The 26,799-nt window shown below is 41.9% G+C and overlaps 2 protein-coding genes across 3 annotated transcripts; one reads left to right on the top strand and one right to left on the bottom strand.

The window, feature by feature from the left end:
- Nucleotides 1-448: 448 nt before the first annotated feature.
- Nucleotides 449-14,870, bottom strand: LOC143551981 (uncharacterized). Its single transcript, XM_077042306.1, has 3 exons — nucleotides 14,813-14,870; nucleotides 13,977-14,081; nucleotides 449-1,305 (listed from the first exon to the last, which is right to left on the bottom strand). The coding sequence occupies exons 1-3, from the start codon at nucleotides 14,868-14,870 to the stop codon at nucleotides 449-451; spliced, it is 1,020 nt and encodes a 339-aa protein (XP_076898421.1).
- Nucleotides 14,871-18,036: 3,166 nt separating this feature from the next.
- LOC143551987 (copper-transporting ATPase HMA4-like) lies at nucleotides 18,037-25,079 on the top strand. 2 transcript variants are annotated; one of them, XM_077042313.1, is made up of 9 exons: nucleotides 18,037-18,073; nucleotides 19,345-19,580; nucleotides 19,675-20,408; nucleotides 20,478-20,949; nucleotides 21,043-21,210; nucleotides 22,101-22,355; nucleotides 22,436-22,558; nucleotides 22,936-23,421; nucleotides 24,399-25,079. In XM_077042313.1, the coding sequence occupies exons 2-9, from the start codon at nucleotides 19,347-19,349 to the stop codon at nucleotides 24,789-24,791; spliced, it is 2,865 nt and encodes a 954-aa protein (XP_076898428.1). In that variant the 5' UTR covers nucleotides 18,037-18,073; nucleotides 19,345-19,346; the 3' UTR covers nucleotides 24,792-25,079. The 2 variants fall into 2 exon arrangements, with proteins under 2 accessions (XP_076898428.1, XP_076898427.1); XM_077042312.1 differs by lacking the exon at nucleotides 18,037-18,073 and having other exon boundaries at nucleotides 18,852-19,580.
- The last annotated feature ends 1,720 nt before the right edge of the window (nucleotides 25,080-26,799 follow it).

Raw genomic sequence — 26,799 nt, forward strand, 5'->3', positions numbered from 1 at the left:
ACATACTTAAACTAACAGGCATAGTTGGATGCCGTTGAACACACGGGGGGGGGGGGGGGGGTTCCGTAATTGGCTAACCTCCATGTTAATATAAGGTGGAATCTAATTAAGATACTCTTCTATGATAATAATATAAGAAAAAAACCAAAGAATTTTTTCCTTTTCTTAAAATTTTATGTGATAATTTATAATAAGTTTTTTAAAGTTTAGGTAATAATTAATGATAAAAATCAATTGTTTTCAATTTTTTACATTTGCATTTATTAAATATAGGTACTCGAGGGTCCCTGAAACATAAATTAACATATACAAATACCACCCGATCCATTCGAGTGTTGAAAGAAGCAAATACATCATAGTTGTACAATATATAACAATAGCCACCTCATGAACGAGTCTTGAAAGAATTTTAAGTGTTGCATTACGCTCCACAATAACATAAAAAAGGTTAAGCCCGCCCTTGCATCCTTGCAAACGTAAGACCAACACAAATATCAACAAAATCCTCATTGATGAAATCCGTGGAGAACACTTGCAGCCGGTCGGCAATATTTCTAGAAAAACACTGCGCAATGAACAACCTCCTAAACGGTTCGATCCGTTCTGATAGCATTTTCACATCCCAAATCAAGTTATCCATTTGTGCTGTCAACGTATGCTCCACCCTATAAAAGTAATATCGGGAACTCACCGGCGGCTGTTTACTTAGGTGTTTCAAATTGTTCACGAATTTTCTCTCCGGCAAGTCGGTGTTGGTCCAGTCATCTTGTAAGTAGCCCGAACTCCAAATCAGGCTACCTGGCCTTGGCGGGTCGGATTTTCGAGGCTTCCAGATGCATATAATTCGTTTGGGTAGAATCTCCGCCACTGTCTTGTGAAATACTTGATCATCTTGACGGATCAAGTATTCTCCAAGTTGTTGCTCCAAATAGTTTTCGAATTCGGGCGGGTCGGTGTGGCCGTGCTCGGTTCGGATCTCAAGAATTATAATTTCCGAGTTTGTTTCGGAAATAAACCTTTTGACATGGCTGATCGCCTCGTCAATTGTACGGTTGGAGACGACTTTCCCGTGACAGATGTTTCTGTCTCCGTTGACCCGAACATCGAGAAGACGGGTACCCATTACGAGCTGATCGTAAATGGACTTGTGTTGACATTCAGCGGGTCCTCGAGTAATGAATTCAACTCCGATCTGATTGGTGGCGGAATTATGGGTTCCTGGCCAAACAATCTGGTTCAGCTGCGGGTTAAGGCCGGAAATCCAGTTTCTCCGGTCGGCGGGGTGGTGATTGAAGAAACGTGGATCTACTCGCTGGTAGCAGATCTACTTTCCTCGGGTTTTGATTGTACTATTTCACCGATGGTTCTTCTGGATCTGTGTTCTTCCACATACAAAATGAATAACGCCGTTAACTTACCCCTCAGAAAGGGACAGAGGGGTCCTCTTTGGGGTAACCCTCCGGCGTGAGAATAAGTATATGGTGGAGAAGATAATAATGTGAGAGTAAGGGAATCTCAAGAGTATTGCTTAATAGCTGAATACTGTATGATTGTGTGACTGTGTGTTTGTATGTAACTGACTGTGAGTGAATGTAATTCAATATGATTGAATGTGATATCACTGCCTGTAACTGTCAATGATTGAGTATCAATGTGTCCATCAAAGTGGAGTTGATGCTGTATTTATAGTGCAAGGGTTTCCACTGATTGGGCTCAACCTCGTTGGCCTCTTCCAATCGCACTGCGCCACGTGTCCTCTGGGACACCTGGCGCTTTCTCGTTGGTTGTAATCACGTGGTAGCACATGTGTCATGCTGAGTTGTCGACCTTTCATTTGGCAGCTGTCAACATCAGCATTTTCTTACTCCTTAAAAAGATGCCTTCTGGAAGGTTGTCTGACGTGCACAATCGTGGTTGCCCTAATCCTGATTTGGATAAGGACGAGGTCGATTATGTGCATGTGTGATATGCGCCAATCCTGAGGATGCGCGAGGTCTTCTCATTATTCTCACGCGCAGATATTTCATGCGCAGATGTGATGTGCACGAGCATGTGATATGCGCCGCGCGTTGATGCGCCGCGCGCATATGTGATGCGCGAGCATATGTGTGCCTGGGCAGATGTGATATGCACGAGCATGCGATATGCGCCGCGCGCTGATGCGCCGCGCGCGTATGTGATGCGCGAGCATATGTGTGCCTGGGCATATGATGCCTGAGCATGTTTTGTATGCGCCATGCGCATAGATTTTGGCTTTGTGCCTTCATAATGTCTTTATCTTGTGGGTTGACCCGCCTTGCTCGGTGTTGAGGCGGGTACATACCTCTTCAAGCCCCCCCAGTCTAATGTGTGTCTTATCTCGCGCTAGCGCGGTAAGATAGATATTAGACTTACTGATTTGGTCTTTTTAATGGGGTTTTGTCGTTTTCTTGGTTGTTTCCATCGTTGCGCGAAGTTCTATCCATTTGGTTGAAACGAAGGGTCCAAACACGTGGTTAGTTGGTGGTGACGTGCGCCGTAAACGTGTCAGACGTTTCGTGTGCTCGAGGTGCTACAGTTGCCTTTCATGTCCCCTCGCACAGCTGTTTGGAACACGTGTCGCGCTCGCATTGGTTTGCACCTGCGAGTGGGGGCGCGTCTCTGCTCCGTGGCAGTTCCGTTACGTTTTCATGTCCCCTCAAACAGTGTCAAGGACACGTGCCGCGGCCACGTTGGCTTACAGCTGCGAGTGGGGGCGCGTGAAATCCGATCAGTTGCCATATTTCTCTCTCCTGGGCCTATAAAAGCAGTCCCTTAGGAAATTTTTTATCTTCATCTTCATTGTTGCTATTTTTCGAATTTCTGCCTTTCATATTTTGATTTGAGTGTATTCATCGTTTCGAATCTTCGATTATCTGCTGCTGCAGTTGCATGTCTGATAGTTCAGACTCCTCTAACCCCTCAATCACCTCTATTGCCTCTCGAAGACGCCGTGTGAAATCTGTGGTTATGTCGACATTGAAGCAAAAGGGCAAGGGGAAGAGGGTTGTTGAGACCACATCGGAGGAAGTAGGGAGGACCAAGGCCACGAAAAGGTGGAATGAAATCCCCTGCAAATTGAGGCAGGCCGATCTCGACAGCCTCATCTCGTCACAGGGTTTTCTCCCTGTGTTTGGCTGCATGTTGCCTGTGGCCGGGCAAACGGCGGCGGACCCGCCTCCCGGCTATATTTCACTGTACACCCATTTTTTCACCCACTGCAACCTTCGTCTTCCGATGACAAGGTTTGTAGGCGCGGTGTTACGGTTTTTCGGGATTCATATATCCCAAGTCCATCCGTTTGGACTTGTGCGCATGACTCATTTCGAGTTCATGTGCAAATCACAGCGCGAGGAGCCCACCCCTCGGCGCTTTCAATTTTTTTACAAGCCCAAGATCCAAGATTCTTGGATCTCCTTTATTCCTCGCAGTCAGAAGGTTAAGTGCAGCACCGTGTCATTCAAGAGCCTTCATGACTGGTCTGAGAGGTTCTTCTACATCAGGGCTGGTGTAATCCCCATCCGCATGACGATGCGCGCGATCGATTGTGCGCCCGCGGATGCGGATGTTATTAAGAACCCAACCGGCGCTTGGGTTAAGAAACTGACCGCCGAACCATCCCCGCCAAGAAAATTCGCGAGGAGGCGCTGGTGGGGGTCGGCATGAGTAAGCTGTGGGCCGACAGCGCGCTTGAGCCCGTTATCCAAGTCGACGGGTTGTGTAAGTTTATTTCATTGCTTTATTTCTTTTTTCTGCGCGAACATAATTTTTTTTGCTGATATCACTTGACTTGTTTTTGCGCAGTCACCAAGGATTATATCCACGCCGCTTATGATGATCAAGTGGAGGGTGGCTCCGTCGCGCTTGGCGCTGGGGAGGTTGGTTTCCCAGATCGCTTCGATGACATGTTCATCCCTGTGGATCTGGAATTTGATTTTGATAGCGACGCGCCTGGTAAGCCTTCGCACTTATGCTTATTCCTTTAGAATACCAAAGTTTATTAACAGTTGTGTTGCTTGTATTTGCAGATGCGCTCGAAAACTACGAGCTGGAGCTCGCGGAAGAGGAGGAGGAGGAAGAGGAGGCGCCCCTACTAAAGCGCAAAGCTAAGGGGAAATCTGGCGCAGGGGGCAGTAAGAGACAGAAGAAAGATGACACCCCTGTCGCTCATCCCCATGCTCAAACGAAGGGACCTGAGGAAACCCAGGTGTTTACCACCAAGGTTTCTTTAGCTTCCCTGCCTGTGAAAGTGGGCAGGCCTCCTGTCCACTTGAGGTATGGTGGCGTGACCTCCTCCCTTCGCGCGGCTGAAGAGAGAAGCAGTGTCGCGCCTGCGAAAGGTATACTTTGGTTACCCATAATGGTTCAATGAGGGCGATTCTGATTGAATTATTATTAAATCTTTTCGCCTTTGAATGTTTGCAGGACCGACGACGGTAGCAGATCAGCCGCAGGCGCAACAAGGTGCTGAGGCTGCGCCGGGGGCTGCTTCGAAGTCCCCTGTTCTACCCTCAGAAAAGGGTAGAATGAACTTTATGGCGATGTTCGCTGCGCGAACAGAATTGCGCGAAGGTATGTTTTGCGCCATTGTCTTCTGAATTTTTTGTTTTGATCAAATCATAAACCCTTTTTTGTTGTTGATTTGTTCATAGGAGTTGTAGCTGGCGTAGAAGCTGCTGGTGACACTCCTGGCGCCGTTGCCGGCGCCGCTGGTTCTGCTCCTGCTCCTGCTAGTGCTGAATCTCCCCTTATTGGGATTACAAAGGAGCAGGAAGCCGTATTGCGCGCCGAACTGGCGGCGTCGAGACCTCCCTCGCCTCCTCCTACGCGCAGCCCTCTCCGCGAGACTGGTTTGGAGCCCTCCAGGTCGCAGGAGAAGAGGCCGATTGAAGAAGATGAGGAGGATGAGGGAGCTCAAGCTGAAGACTCCTTCGGAGTCATTGCCAGCCCTGCGATGCCACAAGACTTCGCAGCGCAGACTTCTGGTGGGGCTGGCGCTGACTTTTCTGCTTCATCCCCGCAGGTATGTTTTAATTTGTTGCTCCGCTGCGTGTACTTCCATATAAGTATGTTTTTATGACTTAGAACATTTCTTGTGTTTTGCAGGAAGGTGACCACGTTTACCGCCCGAGATGGAATATTAACGAAGACAGTTCCTTCCAATCCATGGGTGTATGCGAGGACTTCTGGGCTCATGCCGTGCCTCCTACTGAAAGGAGGTATCAGGAGGAGCGCACCAGCGCTGACTTGCTCAACGATCACATTTTCGCTGGATCGCCTTCTTTGCTGCCTCCCAAGAGCTTCATCGTGATTATATTAAAGTACGCGATGCTCTTGTGGCAGCCCAGCAAGAGGCTAAGGTGGCTGCCTGGAACCTTTCTGATGCTCGCGCACGAGCTGAGAAACTCCAGGCGGAGCTCAGCGAAAACCGAGCAAGTGCCAACACCGCCTTTATTAAGCGCGGGCATGAGCTCCAAGCTGCGCGGGAGAAGCAGCAGGTGGCGGAGGCCGAAGTTGCCAAGTACGCGCGGAGAGTGCGTGTCTTGGAACAGCAGGCGGAGGCGCGTGACCAAGCTATCGTCCAGAGTATCACTGAGAAATCATCACTGGAGAGTGAGGTTGCGCGCCTGAAGAAGGAGTTGGCGGCTGTACAGGCCGATAGAGATGAGGCCTTGGCGACGGCAGCGTCTAGCCAGGAAGCACTTGATGCTGCGCAGGCGGAGAAAAGAAAAATTTTGGCTGCAGCAGCGTCTGATAAAGAGGAGCTAAAAAAGACCAAGGAAACTGTTGAGTTATTAAACTCCCAGGTTCCTGCCCTCGAGACGTCTGTTGCTGGCCTCGCGCAGGATCGCCAATGGCTGGTGTCACAGGGCATGACTCGTTGCGCTTTGGCGATGAAATATTCTGCCGAGTTTCAGGCCCTTGTGATGGACTGCAATGTTGCCGCGCGCTTGGTGGGTCGAGCTGAAGGGTTTACGGATGGGTATGAATATGGGATGTTGAAGAAGAACCCATCCGAGTACCCTTACAAGAGCGACGCGGCCTGCGCGGACATGGCCGCGGTGGGGGAGAAGTATATGAATACTCCCATCCCCATCCTTGTGCAGGTACCTTGACCTTAATGAATTTTTCTTGATTAATTTTCCAAGTTTTTTGTACTCAATACTTTTCTAATGATTTGCAGATAGCTGCGCTTGCTGACCAGCCCGACCTCGGCGCGCTAAAGAAGTTGCTCGATGAATGCGAGGGGGCTGGTGGCGATGATGGTGGCGCGGGGGATGTTGCCCCTGCCAGTGGCTCTGGCGCGGTGAAAGAATCTGCTCCTGACACCGTCGTGATAGAAGACTCCATTGAGGAGGAAGAACTTGACTATGGTCAGTTCGGAGATGAGGAGCGGGCCGCGCCAGATGCTGCGGGAGATGATGAGGGTGATGAAGTGGCTGACGTCGACGTGGAGACTTGAGAAGCCCTTCATCTTTCTGATTTTTTTTTTTTTTTGTTTTATGTTATACTTGTAATTTGTAACTCATCACACTTGTAAATTTCAATGATATGGAATGAAATTTGTTTTCCCTTTTTCACATCTTGCGCATTTCCATTCATCTCTTCATGTTTGCTTGTATAGATATAAGATATGCTTGCACGTTAAAATAAGAACAAGGTTGTAAGGTAATTATTTACTTAACCATAGTCCTATTTTGTAAGTGGTTTCGCAGTATCTTGTTTATGCTGACATGCGCGATGACTTTTCACTATTCCTTTTTTGCGCGTCGTTGTCGCGCGTTTTTTATATGGAATTATGAGTTTTAGCCATTACATGTCAGCATGTGTTACTCAGATATCCACTTTTATTTCGCGCGCGACCTCGACCTGAGACCTTAACAACTATGATTTGGCATGTACTTTGCCTTAGTTGTGTTTAGAGATTTTTATGATCAGGCTGCGCGGGATGTAAGATGGATGTTTGTGAGTGTTTTGAGCTAAGGCTCTTTGTTTTGGGCTAAGGCCCTGACGTTTTTAGAGTTAAGACTCGTTAACGTGTTTGAGCTAAGGCTCGTAGGTTTGGGCTAAGGCCCTGACGTTTTAGAGTTAAGACTCGTTAACGCGTTTGAGCTAAGGCTCGCGCATGTATGTTTTACTTCGTTTTATTTTGTTTTGAAGTCAATATAGTGTTGTCATATTGCTCCAAATTAATAAAGGAAGTGTGAAACATGTATGCAAAGGTAATAGAACAAATATTGAACGATAGCGCGAATCATCATTCATGATGGCTTAAAGCCTTGATTACATATTTGAATTTTTACATGTAGCATTTTCTAAGCTGTGCTGCGTTCCACGCGCGCGGTATCTTTTTTCCATTCAAATCTTTTAAAGTGTACGCGCCTTTCCCCAATTCTTCTGAGATTTGATAAGGTCCTTCCCAATTGGGGGACATTTTTCCTGGGGGTATTGCGCGGCTAGCTTCATTGTTTCGAAGGACAAAATCATTTTTCTTGAAGTGGCATTCTTTAACGCGCTGATTATAATATTTTTCCAGCTTTTTCTTATATTTGGCTTCATTGATGATAGCCGCTTCTCTGCGCCCTTCAAGCAAGTTGAGGTCCAATCTTCTTTCGCGCTCGTATCAGTCTTGCTCATCATGAGTACCCTATGGGATGGGCATCCAATTTCTGCTGGGATCATAGCCTCTGTCCCATAGGTTAGGCTGAACGGGGATTCGCCATTGCTAGTTTTGCTTAATGTCCTGTGCGCCCACAGGACATTAGGTAACTCTTCGACCCAAGAATGGGATTCTCCCTCCAACCTTTTCTTCAGCCCATTTAACAAACTTTGATTCGCGCGCTCCACTTGGCCATTCCCCTGAGGGTGGTAGACCGAAGTGAAGATTTGGTTGATGTGCAATTCTTTGAGCCAGCTGGATATCTTCCTGTCAGTGAATTGTTTGCCATTGTCGCTCACAATTTCCATAGGAAGGCCAAAACGGCAAATGATGTGGCTCCAGATAAATTGCTTCATCGCCTCAGCTGTGATTTTTGCTAGTGGCTTGGCCTCAACCCATTTTGTGAAATAGTCTACCGCCACTACCAAAAATTTCACTCGCCCTTGCGCTTGCGGCAGGGGCCCCACAATATCAATGGCCCATTTGTGGAAATGCCATGCGGAGGTCACTGGAATCAAGTTGTTCTTTGGCCGCATGGTGTTTGGCGCGTAGCTCTGACATGCCTTGCATTTTTGTATTTCTTTTAGCGCATCCAAGTACATGCCTGGCCAATAGTAGCCTGAGCTCATTGCCTTGGCAACCACCATACGCGGTCCAGCGTGTATTCCGCAGATTCCTTCGTGAATCTCCCTAATTACATAGCTTGCTTCTTCAGCATCCAGGCATTTCATGAGCGGTCCAAGATAAGAGCGTCGATATAATATACCATCAAGTAGTTCATAGTTCTGCGCCTTGTGTCTTATCTTTCTCGCCTGTGCGCGATCGTATGGTAACTTCCTCTCCTTCAGGAATTCCATTATTGGAGTTATCCAGGATGAAGGGGTTGTATGAATTACAAGGACAGATTGCGTTTGCACTGACGGGTTGCTCATCACTTCCACCCTGACATCTTTGCCAAAGTGATCAAAATTAGTTGATGCCATCTTACTCAACGCGTCAGCGGACTTGTTTTCGCTGCGCGAGATGTGTATGATTTTGAAGAAGTCAAACTGCTCAACGAGCTTTTTTGCCTGCTCTAGATATAGAGGCATGGTGTTCTCCTTGGCATCATAAAGGCCATTGACCTGTGCAGCTACCAAGTAAGAATCAACATGGGCCTCTAGCCTTTTAACTCCAAACTTGCGCGCAATGCGCAGACCAGCCAGCAGGGCTTCATACTCAGCCTCATTGTTGGTACTCTTGAAGTCCAACCTAATAGCATAAGTATATTCATGATTATCAGGGTCTACCAGTTTGAGGCCTGCGCCGGACCCTTCGCTGTTGGAGGCTCCATCAGTGAATAGCCTCCAAACATCTTCTTCATCATTTGCTCGCGGAGGATCTACCTCGCGCTGAGCTTCTTCAATCTTTCCCTCTGGGATTTCCGTGATGAAATCCGCTAAAACTTGACCCTTTATTGCTGGACGGGGCTTATAGGTGATCGTGTGTTCACCTAATTCCAGCGCCCACTTTGTCAGCCTTCCGGAGAGCGCGGGGCGTCGCAAGACTTGCTGGATGTTGTAACCTGTCAGAACTTCAATAGGATGACCATTGAAGTATCTATGAAGCTTTCGCGACGCGTGTGTTAGTGACAAAACTAACTTTTCCATGATGGAATAGCGCGTCTCAGGGTCTGTCAGCACCCGACTCACATAGTATATTGGCGTTTGGATCCCCTTGCGATCCACCAATAATACTGCGCCGATGGCGCGGTCTCCAGCTGACAAGTACAATGTAAGGGTTTCGCCAGGAAGTGGAGCTGTGAGCGCGGGCAGCTTTATGAGACATTCTTTTATCTCACTGAAAGCTTGCTCAGCCTCAGGCGTCCACTTGAATTGGCTCTTCTTCAAGTAGTTCCTCAAAGTGTTAACGAATGGAGTAGATTTGCTGGCGTGGTTCGCTAGGAACCTGTTGATTGACACCAACCTACCATTCAGCTTCTGAACCTCTTTCATGGTGGATGGTGAAGGCATGTCAAGGATGGCTTCCACCTTTTCAGGGTTCACCTTGAAACCATCCTTAGTGACCATTACCCCAAGAAATTTCCCCTCTTCCGCGCCGAAAGTACATTTGCTCGGGTTGAGCTTCATGTTGACTTCCGTTAAGCGCTGAAGAGTTTCCTCGATGTCTTTGAGCATTTGTCTCTCCTCCCTGCTCTTGATAACCAAATCATCAACGTAGACTTCTAGATTTCTTCCGATTTGTTCACTGAAAACCGAATCCATAAGTCTCTGATATGTGGCGCCCGCATTCTTTAAACCAAAGGGCATTTTTGTGTAACAAAAAACACCCTTGTCGGTTCTGAAGGCAGTCTTGTCTTCGTCTTGTGGTGCCATTTGAATCTGGTGACAGCCTTTGTAGGCATCCAGGAAACATTTGAGCTTGAATGGCGCCACGGAGTCCACCTTTGCGTCGATGTTTGGGAGGGGGTAACAGTCTTTCGGATATGCTTTGTTGAGGTCCTTGAAGTCAATACACATCCTCCATGACCCGTTGCTTTTCTTTACCATCACAGGGTTGGCTACCCACGTCTGGTATCGGATCGGGCGGATGATGTTTGCGCGCAACAGGTCCTCAACTTGCTCATTCATGGCCCTCGCCTTTTCATCCCCCATGATTCTCTTTTTCTGAGCAATTGGCTCCACCGACTTGAACGTGTTAAGAGAATGTTGCGCCAAGTCTCGCGGGACCCCAGTCATATCGGAGTGTTGCCACGCGAAGACCGACGTGTATTTTGTGAGCAACCTTTTCATTCTCAATCTTGTTTCGTCTGAAATGGATGCGCCAATTGTGACCGTTTGCTCTGGGAATTTTGGGTTTAAAATCCACTTCTCTGGCGCATTGTCCGCCATTGGAAGTTTCATTCTCCCTTCCCGCGGCGTACTTGTCACTGCGCACAAATGATCGCGGTAAACAAATGTTACGCCTGTTGGTGTAGGGAACCCCAATGCGCCGTGCGCTGGCGACGGTACAGCATTAAATTGGGCAATCGTTCCCCTACCCAGGATCATATTGTGGCATGACGTGGTGGGCAAGACCAAGAAGTTGACAACTTCGGCTCGCTTGTGCTCATCATCCCCCATAGTTAGTTCAAACTGAATTTGACCTAGGGGATGGATGATTTCATTTGAAACACCACAAATTGGTGCGTTCACCATCTCGAGCCGCGCTTGGTCTGCCGGGTCTAACTTTCTGAAACATTGCTCATACATAATGTCAGATTCGCTTCCAGTGTCCACCAGGACCTTTGACACTTCGTAATGAGCAATGTGTGTGGTGATGACGAGAGGGCTGCTGATTGAAGGGCCTCCCCTGATTCTTGGGAAGATAACTTGCTGCTCGCGCCAATCTCCGTGGATTTGCGCGCTTCTCTTTTTTGACGTCTGCCCTTGTCGTCCCCCCTCAGCCACACAGATTCTTTTGTATTTCTTGCTGGCAGAGGCTCCTTCCGGTTGCTCATCCTCTATTCTTGGGTTTTTCACCAAGTGAGCCAGCCTGCCTGATTTTACATCCTTCTCGATCGCATCCTTTAAATGATGGCATGCGTCGGTGTTGTGGCCCGGGGACCTGTGAAATTCACAATATTTGCCACTGTTTTGCGGTCCCTTGTAGTGTAGTTGCTTGGGGGGCTTGAATTGGACATTCTCAGTACTTAACACCTGTGAAGGTGTTTTAGTGAGGGGAGTCCATATTCTTGGCAGAGGTCTGCTAGGATCTCTACCGCCCTCCCTCTTGTCACCCTCCCCGTGATTACGAACATCTTTTTGGGGCTGGGGTGAGCTTGGTTGCGTTTGCTTTTCTGTGAAAGAAAAACTTGTTGGTTGCAACCTGGACCATACAGAGTTCTGTTTGGCCCTCTTCTCTTTGCTGCGCGGTGATTCAGCCTGATGCGCTCTTTCTCTTGCCCTATCTTGGGCAATCTGCTTTTCATTTCTCGCGAAGACTCGCGATGCTTCCATTAGTTTTGCCCAAGTGGTGGGCATACCATCTCTGCTTACGAGAGTTCGGCGGAGTTGATCACTGCGCGCGCCTTGCATAAAAGCCACGCGCAGGAGTTGCTCAGTTATACCCCCGATTGCCAGAGACTCCTGATTGAAACGAGTGATGTAGTCCTCAATCGTTTCATCATTCCTGCGCACGCAGTGCATGATATCATCAGGATCGCGCGTGTGTCTGCGCTGCTGTACGAAGTGGGCTTGGAACTTTTCCAATAGTTCCTCGAACCCATCAATTTGCCCAGTCGGCAAGCTCTCGAACCAGACACGCGCCGCGCCCGTAAGGCAGCGGGCAAACATGTGACACCATGTTGGCATCGTCCAGCTCTCTAGGTTTCTCGTGTTATAGAAACCTTGCAAAAAGTCATCTGGATCTGTTGTGCCATCATATTTGCCCAGACCACTTGGCATCTTGGTCTTGTGCTGGATGGGGGCCTTAGCGATGCGCTCAGTAAATTTTGAGTGCTTCACTAAGATGGCCGGCCTGTACGGCGTGGTTACGTCCACTTGCCCCCTCACTGGCGGGCTGTACGGCTATGCGCAGATCCAGATCTGCTCTGGCTCCAGGCGCCATGTTCACAGGCGCGCGGAGTTGTGAGCCTCCTGCATGAGTATCTCGCGTCTTCCTCATGCTATGCACTTCTTCATCACTGAACTCAGTGTGTGCAGTGTGAACAGAATGTCCGTCTTCCGGCTGCGCGCGGCCTTTTTGTAGTCTGCTTATCAAACGCTTGCCTTTGTGTTTGGTCAGCTAGCTTTTTCTGTTTGACCATTTCATTATACCTTTCCATTAGACGCCGCTGCTCGTTTATGAGCCATTCATTCGGATCATTTGTTTCTTCTTCTGGACCCATTGGTCCTTTCAGTTTCGCGCCGGCAAGATTTTGTAACGTGAGATCGTCTGGAGGAGTTTCAGTCTGGCCGTGAGGGGTTGTGATGAAGGGACGGTTACTGGTGGCGCTCGTAGAATCACGCGGCACCCTCAGAAACTGCTGTCCCTCATTGACACCCTCACGTTCAATATCCTCCAGAGCTTGATCAGCGTTACGAACGCCAGAAACCATGGTGATTGATTTTTTTTATGTAGATCTGATGAGTGGATCTGATTGCCGTTTGTAACAGTGGATGGCGCCAATGAAGAAACGTGGATCTACTCGCTGGTAGCAGATCTACTTTCCTCGGGTTTTTGATTGTACTATTTCACCGATGGTTCTTCTGGATCTATGTTCTTCCACCTACAAAATGAACAACGCCGTTAACTTACCCCTCAGAAAGGGACAGAGGGGTCCTCTTTGGGGTAACCCTCCGGCGTGAGAATAAGTATATGGTGGAGAAGATAATAATGTGAGAGTAAGGGAATCTCAAGAGTATTGCTTAATAGCTGAATACTGTATGATTGTGTGACTGTGTGTTTGTATGTAACTGACTGTGAGTGAATGTAATTCAATATGATTGAATGTGATATCACTGCCTGTAACTGTCAATGATTGAGTATCAATGTGTCCATCAAAGTGGAGTTGATGCTGTATTTATAGTGCAAGGGTTTCCACTGATTGGGCTCAACCTCGTTGGCCTCTTCCAATCGCACTGCGCCACGTGTCCTCTGGGACACCTGGCGCTTTCTCGTTGGTTGTAATCACGTGGTAGCACATGTGTCATGCTGAGTTGTCGACCTTTCATTTGGCAGCTGTCAACATCAGCATATTCTTACTCCTTAAAAAGATGCCTTCTGGAAGGTTGTCTGATGTGCACAATCGTGGTTGCCCTAATCCTGATTTGGATAAGGACGAGGTCGATTATGTGCATGTGTGATATGCGCCAATCCTGAGGATGCGCGAGGTCTTCTCTTTATTCTCACGCGCAGATATTTCATGCGCAGATGTGATATGCACGAGCATGTGATATGCGCCGCGCGTTGATGCGCCGCGCGCATATGTGATGCGCGAGCATATGTGTGCCTGGGCAGATGTGATATGCGCCGCGCGCTGATGCGCCGCGCGCGTATGTGATGCGCGAGCATATGTGTGCCTGGGCATATGATGCCTGAGCATGTTTTGTATGCGCCATGCGCATAGGTTTTGGCTTTGTGCCTTCATAATGTCTTTATCTTGTGGGTTGACCCGCCTTGCTCGGTCTTGAGGCGGGTACATACCTCTTCAGTGATCATAGCCGGGAAAGCAGCTGCCGGACCTCTCTTCTAGTTCCCATAACCTTCTTTTTTGCTCAGCGATGGATTGTGTTAATAGGCATGACCCCCGCTTTACCTATCTCGCTGGCGACTGTTTCCACCACTTCAGATGTCTTGTGTGCGACTGATTCCATCCCTCCTATCACCTTTCTAAATATTTCCATCATCTCAATCGGCTTGCCTATATAACAATCAGCAAAGACGTTCAATTGAATATATATGTTTACCTTCAAGAAACGATTTATTAAACCAATCCAATATGAACATATATATATATACAAACTAGTGCTTACCGAGATAATTCTGACCGCGTCAAAACAAGTACTAAAGAAAGAAAAAATTTCCAAAATGACCCAATTATAACAGTAGAATTCATTTTTGTCCCCTTAAATAAAAGATTTCAGAAATGGCCCTTACAAACCTTTGACGACGTATTAGGCCTTAACGTGTCTTTCACAACCTGTTAGCCTCCAACGCGTCTTTTTCACGACATGTTAGCCCTATTAATTGTTTTTTTTATTATTACATTATTATAATTAATTTAACACATATTTTCCATTTCTTTTAAAACTTGTAATATATAAATTTATAATATGTCGTTGAGACGTGTTTATTTTTCTACATGTTGTCATAAATTTTACTCAAAACCGAGTGTCAAATTGATATTAAAATGTTCAATAAATGTTTAATAAAATTTGACCAGTCTCGTTTTAAGTAAAATTTATGCAAATACGTAGATAAAAATAAGTAACTCTTAATGCTATATTTGGAAATTTATAAAACTTCATGCATTACAAGTATAAATACAAGTTATAAAAGAAATGGCAAATATGTATTAAATTAATTGTAATAATGTAATATTAAAAAAGGGAAAATCCTCAAAATAGCCCATCTACAAAATGAGATTCCAACCTTGTCCTCTAAACTTAATATTTCCAAAAATGGCCCTCTCTAACTCATCTTTGACCATGTATTAGGAAATCTAACGCGTCTTTAGCGACATGTTAGCATAACACGTCGTCAAAGACGCGTTGGATTTTCTAACACATGGTTAAAGACGTCAACACGTCGTCAAAGACGCGTTAGATTTCCTAACACATGGTTAAAGATGAATTAGGCATCCAAACACGTAGTCAAAGATATGTTAGCTTTTTTGTTTGTTTTTTTAATATTATATTTTTATAACTAGTTTTACTTATATTTTTTTTTCTTTTATAACTTTTAATATATAAAACTTTACATTATTTCGAATATACCGACGATAAATGTTTACTTTTATTTAAAACCGAGCGGGGTCAAATTTTATTGAATATTTCGATATTGATTTGGCATGGCTCGAGTTTGAGTTAGTTTATGTCAATCGGTAGGTAAAAGTAAGCATGTCTCGTCGGTATATTCGAAATAATATAAAACTTTTATATATTAAAAGTTTTAAAAGAAAAACAAATATAAGTTAAACTAGTTATAAAAATATAATATTAAAAAACAAACAAAAAAGCTAACATATTTTCGACTACGCGTTTGATGCTAACATATCTTTGACTACGTGTTTGGAGGCCTAACTCATCTTTAACCATGTGTTAGGAAATCTAACGCGTCTTTAACCATGTGCTAACATGTCGTCAAAGACGCGTTAGATTTCCTAATACATGGTCAAAGATGAGTTAGAGAGGGCCATTTTTGGAAATATTGAGTTTAGGGGACAAAGTTGAAATCTCATTTTGTAGATGGGCTATTTTAGGGATTTTCCCTTAAAAAAACATTAATAGGGCTAACTTGTCGTGAAAGACACGTTATAGGGTAACATGCTGTGAAAGAGGCGCGTTGAGGCTAACAGGTAGTGAAAGACACGTTAAGGCCTAACGCATCATCAAAGACGTGTTTGTAAGGGACATTTCTGAAATCTTTTATTAAAGAGGACAAAAATAAAATCTTCTATTATAATTGGACTATTTTAGGAATTTTCCATATTAAAGAATTGTTGACGATTGTAGTATGCCAGTCTACACAAAGCGTCCTTCTTTATATAGGGCTAGGATAAACTGAAAGTTTTCACTAAAGTCCCTAACGTTTCAAGACCTTAGCGCAATTAGTCTTTTAAGTGATAATCATAAATAATCACTTTTAGCAATTACAATCTGACCCATCCAACTTCCATTCTTTGTGTATGAACCTGAAACTTTGTGTGCATAGTAACATATAAACAAAACTAGTGGGTGGCATATGTTTCGCGGCAATTTCATGAGTTAAATCTAATCTTATCTCTAATTTGACTTGCCTTAAACATCGATCATATTTGGGTATCATTTTTGTTTAAATAATAATAACAATAATTACTATTATTATTAAGGGTTGTGCTAGGGACACCGACCAAAAAATAGGGTGTACCCATCAATACGCCCGTCCTGTATAGCTCTATACGCGACGTATACTGGAGTTTTGTCTTTTTTTTTGCATATACGTAGGGCTATGCACTGCATATAGGTACGAGATGACCAGTTATTTGATAGTCATAGATATGTTGTTGTTTGTATGTCACGTATTTGCATATGCGTGACGTATAAGGAAGCTCCTGCCACCGCCGCAGCCAATTATTTGAACAATCGATTATCTAAATTGATGTGCGTGTGTGTGGTTTTTGTTGATTTGAGTAGTGTGGTGTAAATCCGTGACTGGTGTGTTCGATTTGGTGCTGGTTCTCCGCCGTAGACCTTCGCTGGAAAACCGTTCGGAGGTTGTAGATTGTTGTGGTTTCGACGAACGACAAAGTTGTATTGATTATTGAAACCATGTTTTTTAACTGGGTATTCTGAAAATGTTTCCATTTTCAATTATGCCATTATCTTCCAATAAAAGCAAAAAAATTAAAAAAATAACGAAGTTACCAAATTACCCCTGACCTAATAGATAAAAATAGGCGGGGTTATAAAAAAATACTAAAATTGTAAGTTTTAGAACAAGGAGGTATCCATTTGCAATAAATTTAAGTTGCGTAATTGGACAAACCACATGTAATAAATATAAAATCAAATATTAACGTAGTATTTAATACATATATTTATGACTGTTTATATACACTAGGTTGGAACCTGTGTTTCACACGGATGAAAAATATAATAAAAATAAAAATTATTATATGTAATACGTAAATTCAGTTGTTAATAATATATTTTTCAAAATTTCATAAAGCCTTACAGGTCATGGGTTATAATAGAACAATGGGTCATGGGTCATACTATAATAGAAAATAGTGACAATACATCTGCTTGGCATCCTATGTAGAGTGCCTAGTTAAATGCCATGTGGACAAGTTGTGTTGCTTTAATAGTGTAGTTAGATTTTTTTTCATTCAATTTATCTTTCATCTTACTCTCTCTAAAACACCAGCTATCACCACCTAAACGCCAGCACCGTTGCCGCTAACACTACCATCACCACCATCGATGCTACCACCACCACCTTGCTGCTTGACCACAACCACCACGAGCACTTGACCACAACCATCGTCGCCTCACTTGACCAACAACGACACAATCATTGTCGCTACCTAATCCCTACCTTCGTCACCGCCGTTACCACCACTTGACCACTAGCGCTACCATCACCTGGCCACCGCTGTCACTGTCTGACCACCACCACCGTTGTCCCCATCGCCAATGTAATTTTTTATTTTGGTAATATTTTTAGGGCATGTGTATTTTTATAATTTCTATTTTATTCCTGTAATTTTTTTTACTACCAAAAACATACATTAATAATTCATTACACTTTATAGGTTAACCAAACAAACACGTGAACGGTAATCACCATTTCATTTCTTTGTCCTTCTTTTCTAAATAAAAGTCAACCAATATATTTTTATAATAATAGAATTAAGAAAGCAACAAAAATGCCATAATAAGTTCATATTATAGTGGGCCTGCCAGCCGGCATCAAGATATGCAATGGACGTTATTATCCTTCGTTGGTGGGAACTAAGAAACGCTTCTTAAATATTCGAATATTTGAAAAAGGAGATAAAAAGGAAGACGCCTCCGTTACCACCAATCCCTAAACCGCCTCCTCCTGCTGCTACTCTTATTATTATTATTATTATTAATAATATTATTATAATCATTTATTTCCTCAATCAATCATCGGAACCCTAATTAGTAACCGCTACCGCTGGAACAGGTCAGTTTGCGTCCATCATATACGATTGATTGAGCTGTGTATGGATTTCGTTAGGTTAATTTGATTGACTTGGTTTCATAATACATATACGATTTTTTTCTTACTTTAGAGTTAGTTTATTGAAGACATATGATCTACAGATTTGAAATAGTTTTGTGTTTGACTTGGATTACTTAAAGCTAGCTTAGCTTAGACTGATAGGAAGCTCATATACGTGATATAATTATTTTGTGATTTGATTGATTGGTTTTAGAAGCTGTGATTATGTTTTCATTAAGCTGTTTATAGATTTGTTAGTTTTGAAATGATTTTCGTTAGTTTATTTGTGCAGTTTATCTGTAATACATATTTGATAGTTTGTTAATTTAGACATGATCGAAGATATATGGTCTACAAAGTTGAAATAGTTTTCAGTTTGACTTGGATTTTGAATGATTTGAGAGAATAACTGGAGCTCAAAGCCTATGCGGTAAAAAATCATATATATGTCAACCGGTATTTGAGATATTCGTTATCACGGTGAGATATTGATAATTTTAATATCATGCAGAATTTATACACGTATGAAAATGCAAACATATAATAATATTAATAGTAATATCGAAAGTCAAAACTCAAAAGTGTCAATATTTGAAACATGTTCTAGTCCTAAGCCTTGAAATCTTCCTCCGAGTCCATATCAACTAAGGCATCCAAAATATCGGTTAAGTATTGGTCATTGTTGATGATAATATTGGTACCGATATTTTGCTTGACCGATAACCGATATCCCACGGATATATTGCCGATATTAACGGCATAGCTCAAAGCTAGCTTAAACTGATAGACAGCTCATATACATTTCATAAAGATGCTGTGTTTTGTGATTTTGTTATTTGATTGATTTAGAAGCTGCGATCATATTTTGGTTAAGAAATTTGTAGATTTTGTTACTTTTGATTTGTTTGTTGTTAGTTTATTTGTAGGCATCAATGATGTGTTAATTCCAGGTTTGTTAGGGTTCAGGATTATGTTTATGTAGCTTATGTTCTATATATCAATGCTAGATTTGTATTGACTTACATGGTTTTTGTTAGTTGAGACTTAATCGAAACAGTTCTGATTGTGAATTGGATTTTGAGAAAATAATCAAAGCTACCTTAAACTTGATAGCAACCTCATATAGGATATATTGGTGAAACTTAAACTTAAAAGATTGTAACTATTTTAGTGACTGGCTTGCATTTGTTGAATAAAGTTTGACATTGTTTGTGTTGGGGATTCGGTTGCAGAAATGGATGCCAATGGGAAGGACGCTCTGAAGATACCACTTCTGGAACCCTCTGATGCTGTTGTACTAGATATTAAATCAGTTCGTACAGTTACATTCAAAATAGGAGGTATTGAATGTGCTTCATGTTCAACATCCATTGAATCTCTACTTCAGGAACTGAATGGTGTTGAGAGTGCCATTGTGTCACCACTTCAAGGCCAAGCTGTTGTTAAATACGTGCCCGAACTTGTTGGTGTAAGTATTACTTGTTATGTTTACATCAAAACATTGGCAAAGATTAAGATATGTCATGAATGATTAATTTGAGTCATTTGTATCAAATTATCAGATTAAAGAAATCAAAGAAACTGTTGAAGATGCAGGCTTTGAAGTTATTGAAATTTCGGAGCAAGATATTGCAGTTTGCCGACTTAGACTTAAGGGGATGATGTGTACAAGTTGCTCCGAGTCGGTTGAATGTGCTCTTTCAATGGTTGAAGGTGTGAAAAAGGCGGTTGTTGGTTTAGCTCTTGAAGAAGCGAAGGTAAACTATGATCCCAATGTTATAAACACCGATTGCATAATCGAAGCAGTTGAAGATGCGGGATTCGGGGCAGAACTTATAGGTTCTGGTAATGACGGGAACAAAGTGCGTATAAAACTTGAAGTTATTGTTTCTTCAGAAGATATGAATGTAATCAAGGGTTCTTTAGAGTCATTAAACGGGGTCAATCATGTTGAGATTGACATGGAAGAGTGTAAGGTGACTGTTGGATATGATCCAGATTTGACGGGTTCAAGATCACTTATACAGTTTATTCAAGAATCTTGTCATTATCAGGCAAGCTTATACGTTCCAGAAAGACGACACGAAACTGAGAAAAACCATGAGATTAAAATGTATAGAAACCAATTTTTGTGGAGCTGTTTGTTTTCGGTTCCACTTTTGTTGTTCTCTATGGTGCTTCCAATGATTCCACCTTATGGAAACTGGTTAAACTATAAATTTCTTAACATGCTTACTGTTGGAATGGTTTTGAGATGGATCCTCTGCACACCAGTACAGTTCATTATAGGTAAAAGGTAAGGTTATTTTCTTAATTCCATTTTGTTATTTTATTTCAGAAATACTTATTTTAACTTTCATTTTAGGTTTTATTTGGGGTCGTATCATGCGTTAAGGCGAAAATCTGCTAACATGGATGTGCTGGTTGCGCTCGGCACTAATGCTGCTTACTTTTATTCTGTATACACAGTAATAAAAGCAATGTTTTCAGATGCATTTGAGGGACAAGATTTCTTTGAAACAAGTACAATGTTGATATCGTTTATTCTTTTGGGTAAATATTTGGAGTCTATAGCTAAAGGAAAGACATCTGATGCTTTAGCAAAGTTGACTGACCTTGCGCCCGATACAGCTTGTCTTTTGACCATGGATAATAATGGAAATGTAGTTTCAGAAACCGAAATTAGTTCTCAACTAATACAGAAAAACGACATTTTAAAGATATTTCCCGGGTCAAAATTTCCGGTTGATGGAATTATTGTTGATGGCCATGGTTATGTGAATGAAAGTATGATCACAGGAGAAGCTATTCCGATTGCTAAAGGTCCCGGTGACAGGGTATGTTTTTTTTTAATTTTCTTTTTTCTTATTCTTTTGTGATGAATTTTAGTTGGTTAATGACTAGCGGGGTATTGTTGTGAAATAATTTAGGTTATTGGTGGGACTGTCAATGAAAATGGATGCTTGTTGATCAAGGTGACTCATATAGGGTCAGAAACTGCACTTTCACAAATTGTTCAAATAGTTGAGGCTGCTCAACTTGCAAGAGCTCCTGTACAGAAGCTTGCTGATCGGATATCGAGGTTTTTTGTACCTGCAGTGAGTTATTTTTATTTTATGTTAGCATAGTTTTATTAAAAAGCACGATTACTATTAAAGTATTGGCAGTTTTGTAATCAATTTTCAAACACAAGTTATTTGTATGTTGTAAGAGAAAAACCTTTAGACAATAGGCGTTAGTCTCAAACCACTCGTGCAAATTAATTGCCTGTTCTTTTTTTTTACCTGAATCCATTTTGACCCGTTACGAAAAAAATCCAGTTTGCCACTTCCATTTGACTAGTCAACTTATGTGGCTTGCTCACCGTGCAGTATATGCTTACTGAACATCTCCTAAGTTGGGGGTGCTAATCCGGTCGCGTTCTCGGATTAGTAACGTACACAAAGTTGAAAATTTGACAGCCCTGAACATGACCCAGACCCGAAAGTTTTGTCAAGAGTCAAGACACACGTGAATCCGAACACGACACAAATATTCGCGGGTTGACCAAAGATATTATATATTTCTATCCTTTTCAAATATTAATATCTTTAAGTTACATTATTACAAAAAAGTACGATTTTATATAAAACATCTTCATTCTAATTATAAAATCTTATCATCTTATGTCAGTTTCCTTTTTTAGTTTTAAGCTTTGGCATAAGATACTCAACCGATTTAATTCAATACATAAAATACATTAAAAAAATAAATGGGTTAAATGGTCAACCTGCGAACCTGCCGGGATGACCCGCACACGCCTTGTTTAGCTAAACAAGTAAACAGGGTTGAATCAAACCCGTTTATACCAAACTCAAACCCGCGAGTTTTGTGTTGGGTACATATCGTGTTAGAAATTCCCACTCTTATCCCAAGTCATGATATGTGGACCTTTTTATACTTGGTCATTTGTAAATAATTTTGACTGGTCAACATATTGAATTTTCAGGTTGTTGCAGCTGCTTTTGTGACATGGTTGGCATGGTTTATTCCCGGTGCATGTGGACTTTATCCAAAAAGCTGGATTCCAAATGCAATGGATGAATTTGAGCTTGCGCTACAGTTTGGAATTTCGGTGTTAGTTGTTGCATGCCCTTGTGCTTTGGGTCTAGCCACACCTACTGCAGTTATGGTTGCAACTGGTAAGGGTGCTACACAGGGTGTCCTTATTAAGGGTGGAAACGCACTTGAAAAAGCACACAAGGTACTTTGTGACGGTTATTTGTATTGGTGTTATGTTATGGATTTTGTGATGGTTTATTGAATAATGTTTGGATTCTGTAGGTTAACACGATTGTTTTTGATAAAACGGGAACATTGACTGTTGGAAAACCGGAAGTTGTTAGTTCGGTGCTTTTTTCTGAAGTATCAATGGAGGAGTTTTGTAATATTGCAATTGCTGTTGAGGTGGGTCTATATTTTTCTCAACTTTTACTTCACTAATTATATGGTTGATGACAATTTGTTAATTTTTTGTGCTACTTGATTTGACTTTTTGGTCAAAGTGGGTCATTTTAGCATTCCCCAAAATGACCAGGTTAGGTTTGGTTGACCCACAAACTCACTTTAGTTTTAAAGTTTTTAACAAATAATTAATGTGTAAAGTTTACTACCAAAACAATAATATATAGTAATCGTCTAAATGTTTGTATAAAAGCAATTTAAGAGGCTGTATGCTATAAGTGGACTTTGGGCGAGTTTAAACCCATTTTAATAAATAATTAATTTGTTAACAATGAGTACAAAACAAGTTTCCACTACTGAACAGATATTTCATATATTAGGCAAACAGTGAACACCCAATAGCAAAAGCCATTGTGGAGCATTCAAAGAACAAACTACCTGATCATAAATCACAAGTTGGAAACGGTTCAGTGGTGAAGAACTTTGAGGAGCACCCTGGAGCCGGAGTGGGGTGCAAAGTTGGAGACAAAACGGTTTTTGTTGGGAACAAGAAACTTATGAGGTTATCTAATGTTCCAGTTTACCCCGAGGTCGATAATTACTTTTCAGACAATGAAAAACTGGCACGCACGTGTGTTATAGTGGCGGTTGATGGGAAGGTTGCTGGTGCTTTTGCAGTCACTGACCCAGTCAAACCAGAGGCTGCATACGTGATATCTTTTCTCAAGTCAATGAACGTTAACAGTATTATGGTAACCGGGGATAACTGGTCAACTGCAACCGCCATAGCAAAAGAGGTTGGGATTGAAAGTGCGTATGCTGAGATTGATCCTTTGGGTAAAGCCGATAGGATAAAAGATTTGCAGGTAAACTTGTTTTACTCATGTCAATTTTTTATATAAATTTATGAATACAGTAAATTTATGAATACAAAAAATCATATTTGGGTCACTAACGGTGGCAAACTGACGGGTTGGGGGTCAAGGTATTTGACCGGGAATGCTTTTTTATGCAAAGAATTGTTTTTTTCCTACATATTTGTGTGCCAGATATGATTAGAAAAGTTATATTACTTGAATGATTGTTATTTTACCTGTTTGACTACCTTACCTAGGAGTCTAAACTAGCGGAGCCTGAGCCTGGCCATGTTTCCAAAGCTCGAGCTCAAATCGTGAGTCGCCTTTTAAGCTTGAGCTTGGGCTTGGCTTGTTTGTTATTTATTAAATAATATATGTACATTTCTAATTATTTTATAGATTCTTTAATTTAATTTTTATTTATAAGATAATATAAATTATTTAGATATTTTTTTATCATATTTTCATACATGATAACTATTATTATATAAATATATATTTAATAATTAAATACAAGTTATATAAATAATAGGCTTGCTAAGGCTCACGAGATAGCTCAAGCTTGTCAAGTGAAGCTCGGGCTCGAGCTTTATGATAAACGAGCCCTGGCCAAGCTTCTCTTACCGAGCCGGATTATGCTCATGAGCCTAAGCAAGCCTCTTATTTATATAATTTTTATTGAATATATTAAATATAGAGTTGCATAATAGTTATTATCATATATAAACTTATGATAAAGATTTCTCAATAATATTTCTATTATGGTGTGTGTGTGTATAAATTATAGGCATAAATATATATAACTTTAATAGTTAAATAATTAATCAATAGTAAGCAAGGCGAGCCTGAACTTTAGAAATTGAGTTCTAAACGGGCCTACCTTGACCTTGAACTTATGACCGTTCAAGTGTTCAACCAATACTATTATCTGGTCAATAGATGGTCAAACTTAGATTTTATCTGATAATATAAAGTACAACCCGCAGGCAAGAGGAAAGATAGTTGCAATGGTGGGAGATGGAATAAACGACTCACCAGCACTTGTTGCCGCCAACGTAGGAATGGCAATTGGTGCAGGAACTGATGTAGCAATTGAAGCCGCTGACATAGTGCTCATCAAAAGCAACTTGGAAGATGTGATCACAGCCATTGATCTCTCAAGAAAGACAATTTCCCGTATCCATCTCAACTATGTGTGGGCCCTTGGTTACAACATACTCGGCATGCCTATTGCAGCCGGAGTTCTATTCCCGTTCACTGGAATCCGGTTACCTCCTTGGTTGGCTGGAGCTCTCATGGCTGCTTCATCTATTAGTGTGGTATGTTCATCACTGCTCTTGCAGACATACAAGAAGCCATTTACATACTTAAAAAAGTAAAGGTATTTTAGCTTGTGTGGAAATTATTTGCGTTGAGCTCCTAATAACGGGCTAGAAAAGTAGCTATGCTAGCCATATAGTAAAAAAGTTTTACATGCTTGAAAGTTATAATGCTGTTGACTTGATGTTTCATTTTGATTTTGACTTCCTATTTGACATTTTAGCTTGTAACAAAAATTTAAATAGTCTTTTTCCTTTTTATGTTGAGTTTGACTTGCTATACATGTAACACTTGGTCTCTTGTACGAACCAATATTGTTCGCATTGCTGATTGTGAGTTCATGGTTTTGTTTTTTGTTTTCTCGATTAAGACTTCGTGGAGATGCATCTAATTCATTACAATATGTTTGCATTCCCATTTGTGTTTCTTAAGATTAAAATTATGGATTATCTATTTCTTCTTATTTTCTAGTCATTTCGCAATGCTTACAAATTTGCACCCAACACGAGAAAGACAGAGAAACTCGTATCCTGTACAAGATTATGGAGGCCACTTGATGCTTACTGTGAAATCTGAGTCGGGATTTGTTGTGCTGACATGTGCCTAGTGTTTCTGAGCTGTTCCCGAGTTTGGATTTGCGCCCTGGCACATAAGTAAAACCTGTTAGAAGGTGACCGAAGGGGTAAGCCTTGAGAACACCCTCTAATGCTCACGTCAGCGAGCTATATCGGGATAAGCATTTACATAAATCCACGATGTATTAAGTTTCTAATGTACAAACAAACTAGACATTAATCTATTGTCTCGTTGTGTAATACTTTCATTTTAAATCTCTAGAGTTGTTTTATTATTGGGTTTGGATTTGGATTCACATCACATAGTTGACTCCAACGGCTTCATGCGACTCATCCAGAGGTATTTAATCATGTAGGGGTTATACGATTGTATAGAATCCTCGTACACCATGTGACAAAGTACACTGAGCGTAACCAGAATTCATACGATAGTATGACACCCATACGAGCGTATGAAAAAAAAAAAGAATTGATTGAGCCGGATGTGTTTAGCTTTGTGATAGTTTAGGGACATACGGATCTGGTTGCCAAAGGAAATATGATATAATATTCCTTACACGCTTACCCTTGTTTTACGCAACGACGCGATACAATATTCTGGATGTGGTACAATATTCCATACGTAATATAATATTCTGTGTATTATTTGACACGATACAATAATCCGGACGTGATATAATGTTCTACCACTTTTAATATATAAACACAAACGAGACACGTTTTTTTCTCATTCGTTCACTACCAAAACAACGTGAGCGATGTTGATTTTTGGCGATGACGATAACGAATTTTGTAACAACAACATATCAGTGTTTACAACCGACCAGGTCTATTTTTAAAAAATTATGTTTGTATTATCTAAACACGAGCATCACTAAATATTTATTTTGTTTAAGTTATTTTGGGTCTCTCAATGAACTAAAGACATGGGCGCAAACTACAGGTCGTGAGAATGAGGGCCATCCATATGCAATGAGATTTACCCCTAATGAAAAGGTTGTGGTGGCGGATATGTATCAAAATAGATCGTCAGTTCGATACCACATGACACTCTTAATTTAAAGGCGAAGGATAATAAAAATGCATCACCGCTAAGAACCGTGTACAACAAAAGGAAGAAGCTACATGAGAAGGAGCGCGAAGAAGAAAGCCCGATGAATGTTCTTTTCAGTTAGTTGTTCGGGAAAGATTTTATACACCACGATCACATAAATCCAGCCACTAATGCCCTGGAGGATTTATTCTTTGTTCATCCTGCGTTGTATATGATATCGTGTGTCCCCGCACGTGTTGATCATAGACACCACATACAATATAAATGTATATAAGTTGCCGCTTGTACAAATTGTTTGCGTAACCTCAACCGGAAGGCGCTCATGATAGCGTTAGCCTTTATATCCCATGAGAAAGAGGATAACTTCACATGGTGTTATCCATGCTCAAGAAGGCATTAGACACGTGCATGTTGCCGCGTATGATAGTAACAGACAGG

This window comes from Bidens hawaiensis, unplaced genomic scaffold (assembly GCF_021521415.1).
Source record: "Bidens hawaiensis isolate Kalapana, Puna unplaced genomic scaffold, B.hawaiensis_p1.1 tig00016746_1, whole genome shotgun sequence".
Lineage (NCBI taxonomy): Eukaryota > Viridiplantae > Streptophyta > Magnoliopsida > Asterales > Asteraceae > Bidens > Bidens hawaiensis.

Excerpts from the sequence above, each read along its gene's own strand:
- LOC143551981 (XM_077042306.1), bottom strand. The coding sequence starts at position 14,870 with ATGGTCAAAGATGAGTTAGAGAGGGCCATTTTTGGAAATATTAAGTTT. Across the intron at positions 14,082-14,812 it reads TATTAAGTTTAGAGGACAAG|GCAAGCCGATTGAGATGATG; the intron begins GTTGGAATCTCA and ends ATTGTTATATAG. Across the intron at positions 1,306-13,976 it reads AACAGTCGCCAGCGAGATAG|ATCCACGTTTCTTCAATCAC; the intron begins GTAAAGCGGGGG and ends ACCAGCGAGTAG.
- LOC143551987 (XM_077042313.1), top strand. The coding sequence starts at position 19,347 with ATGGATGCCAATGGGAAGGACGCTCTGAAGATACCACTTCTGGAACCC. Across the intron at positions 19,581-19,674 it reads ACGTGCCCGAACTTGTTGGT|ATTAAAGAAATCAAAGAAAC; the intron begins GTAAGTATTACT and ends TCAAATTATCAG. Across the intron at positions 20,950-21,042 it reads CTAAAGGTCCCGGTGACAGG|GTTATTGGTGGGACTGTCAA; the intron begins GTATGTTTTTTT and ends GAAATAATTTAG.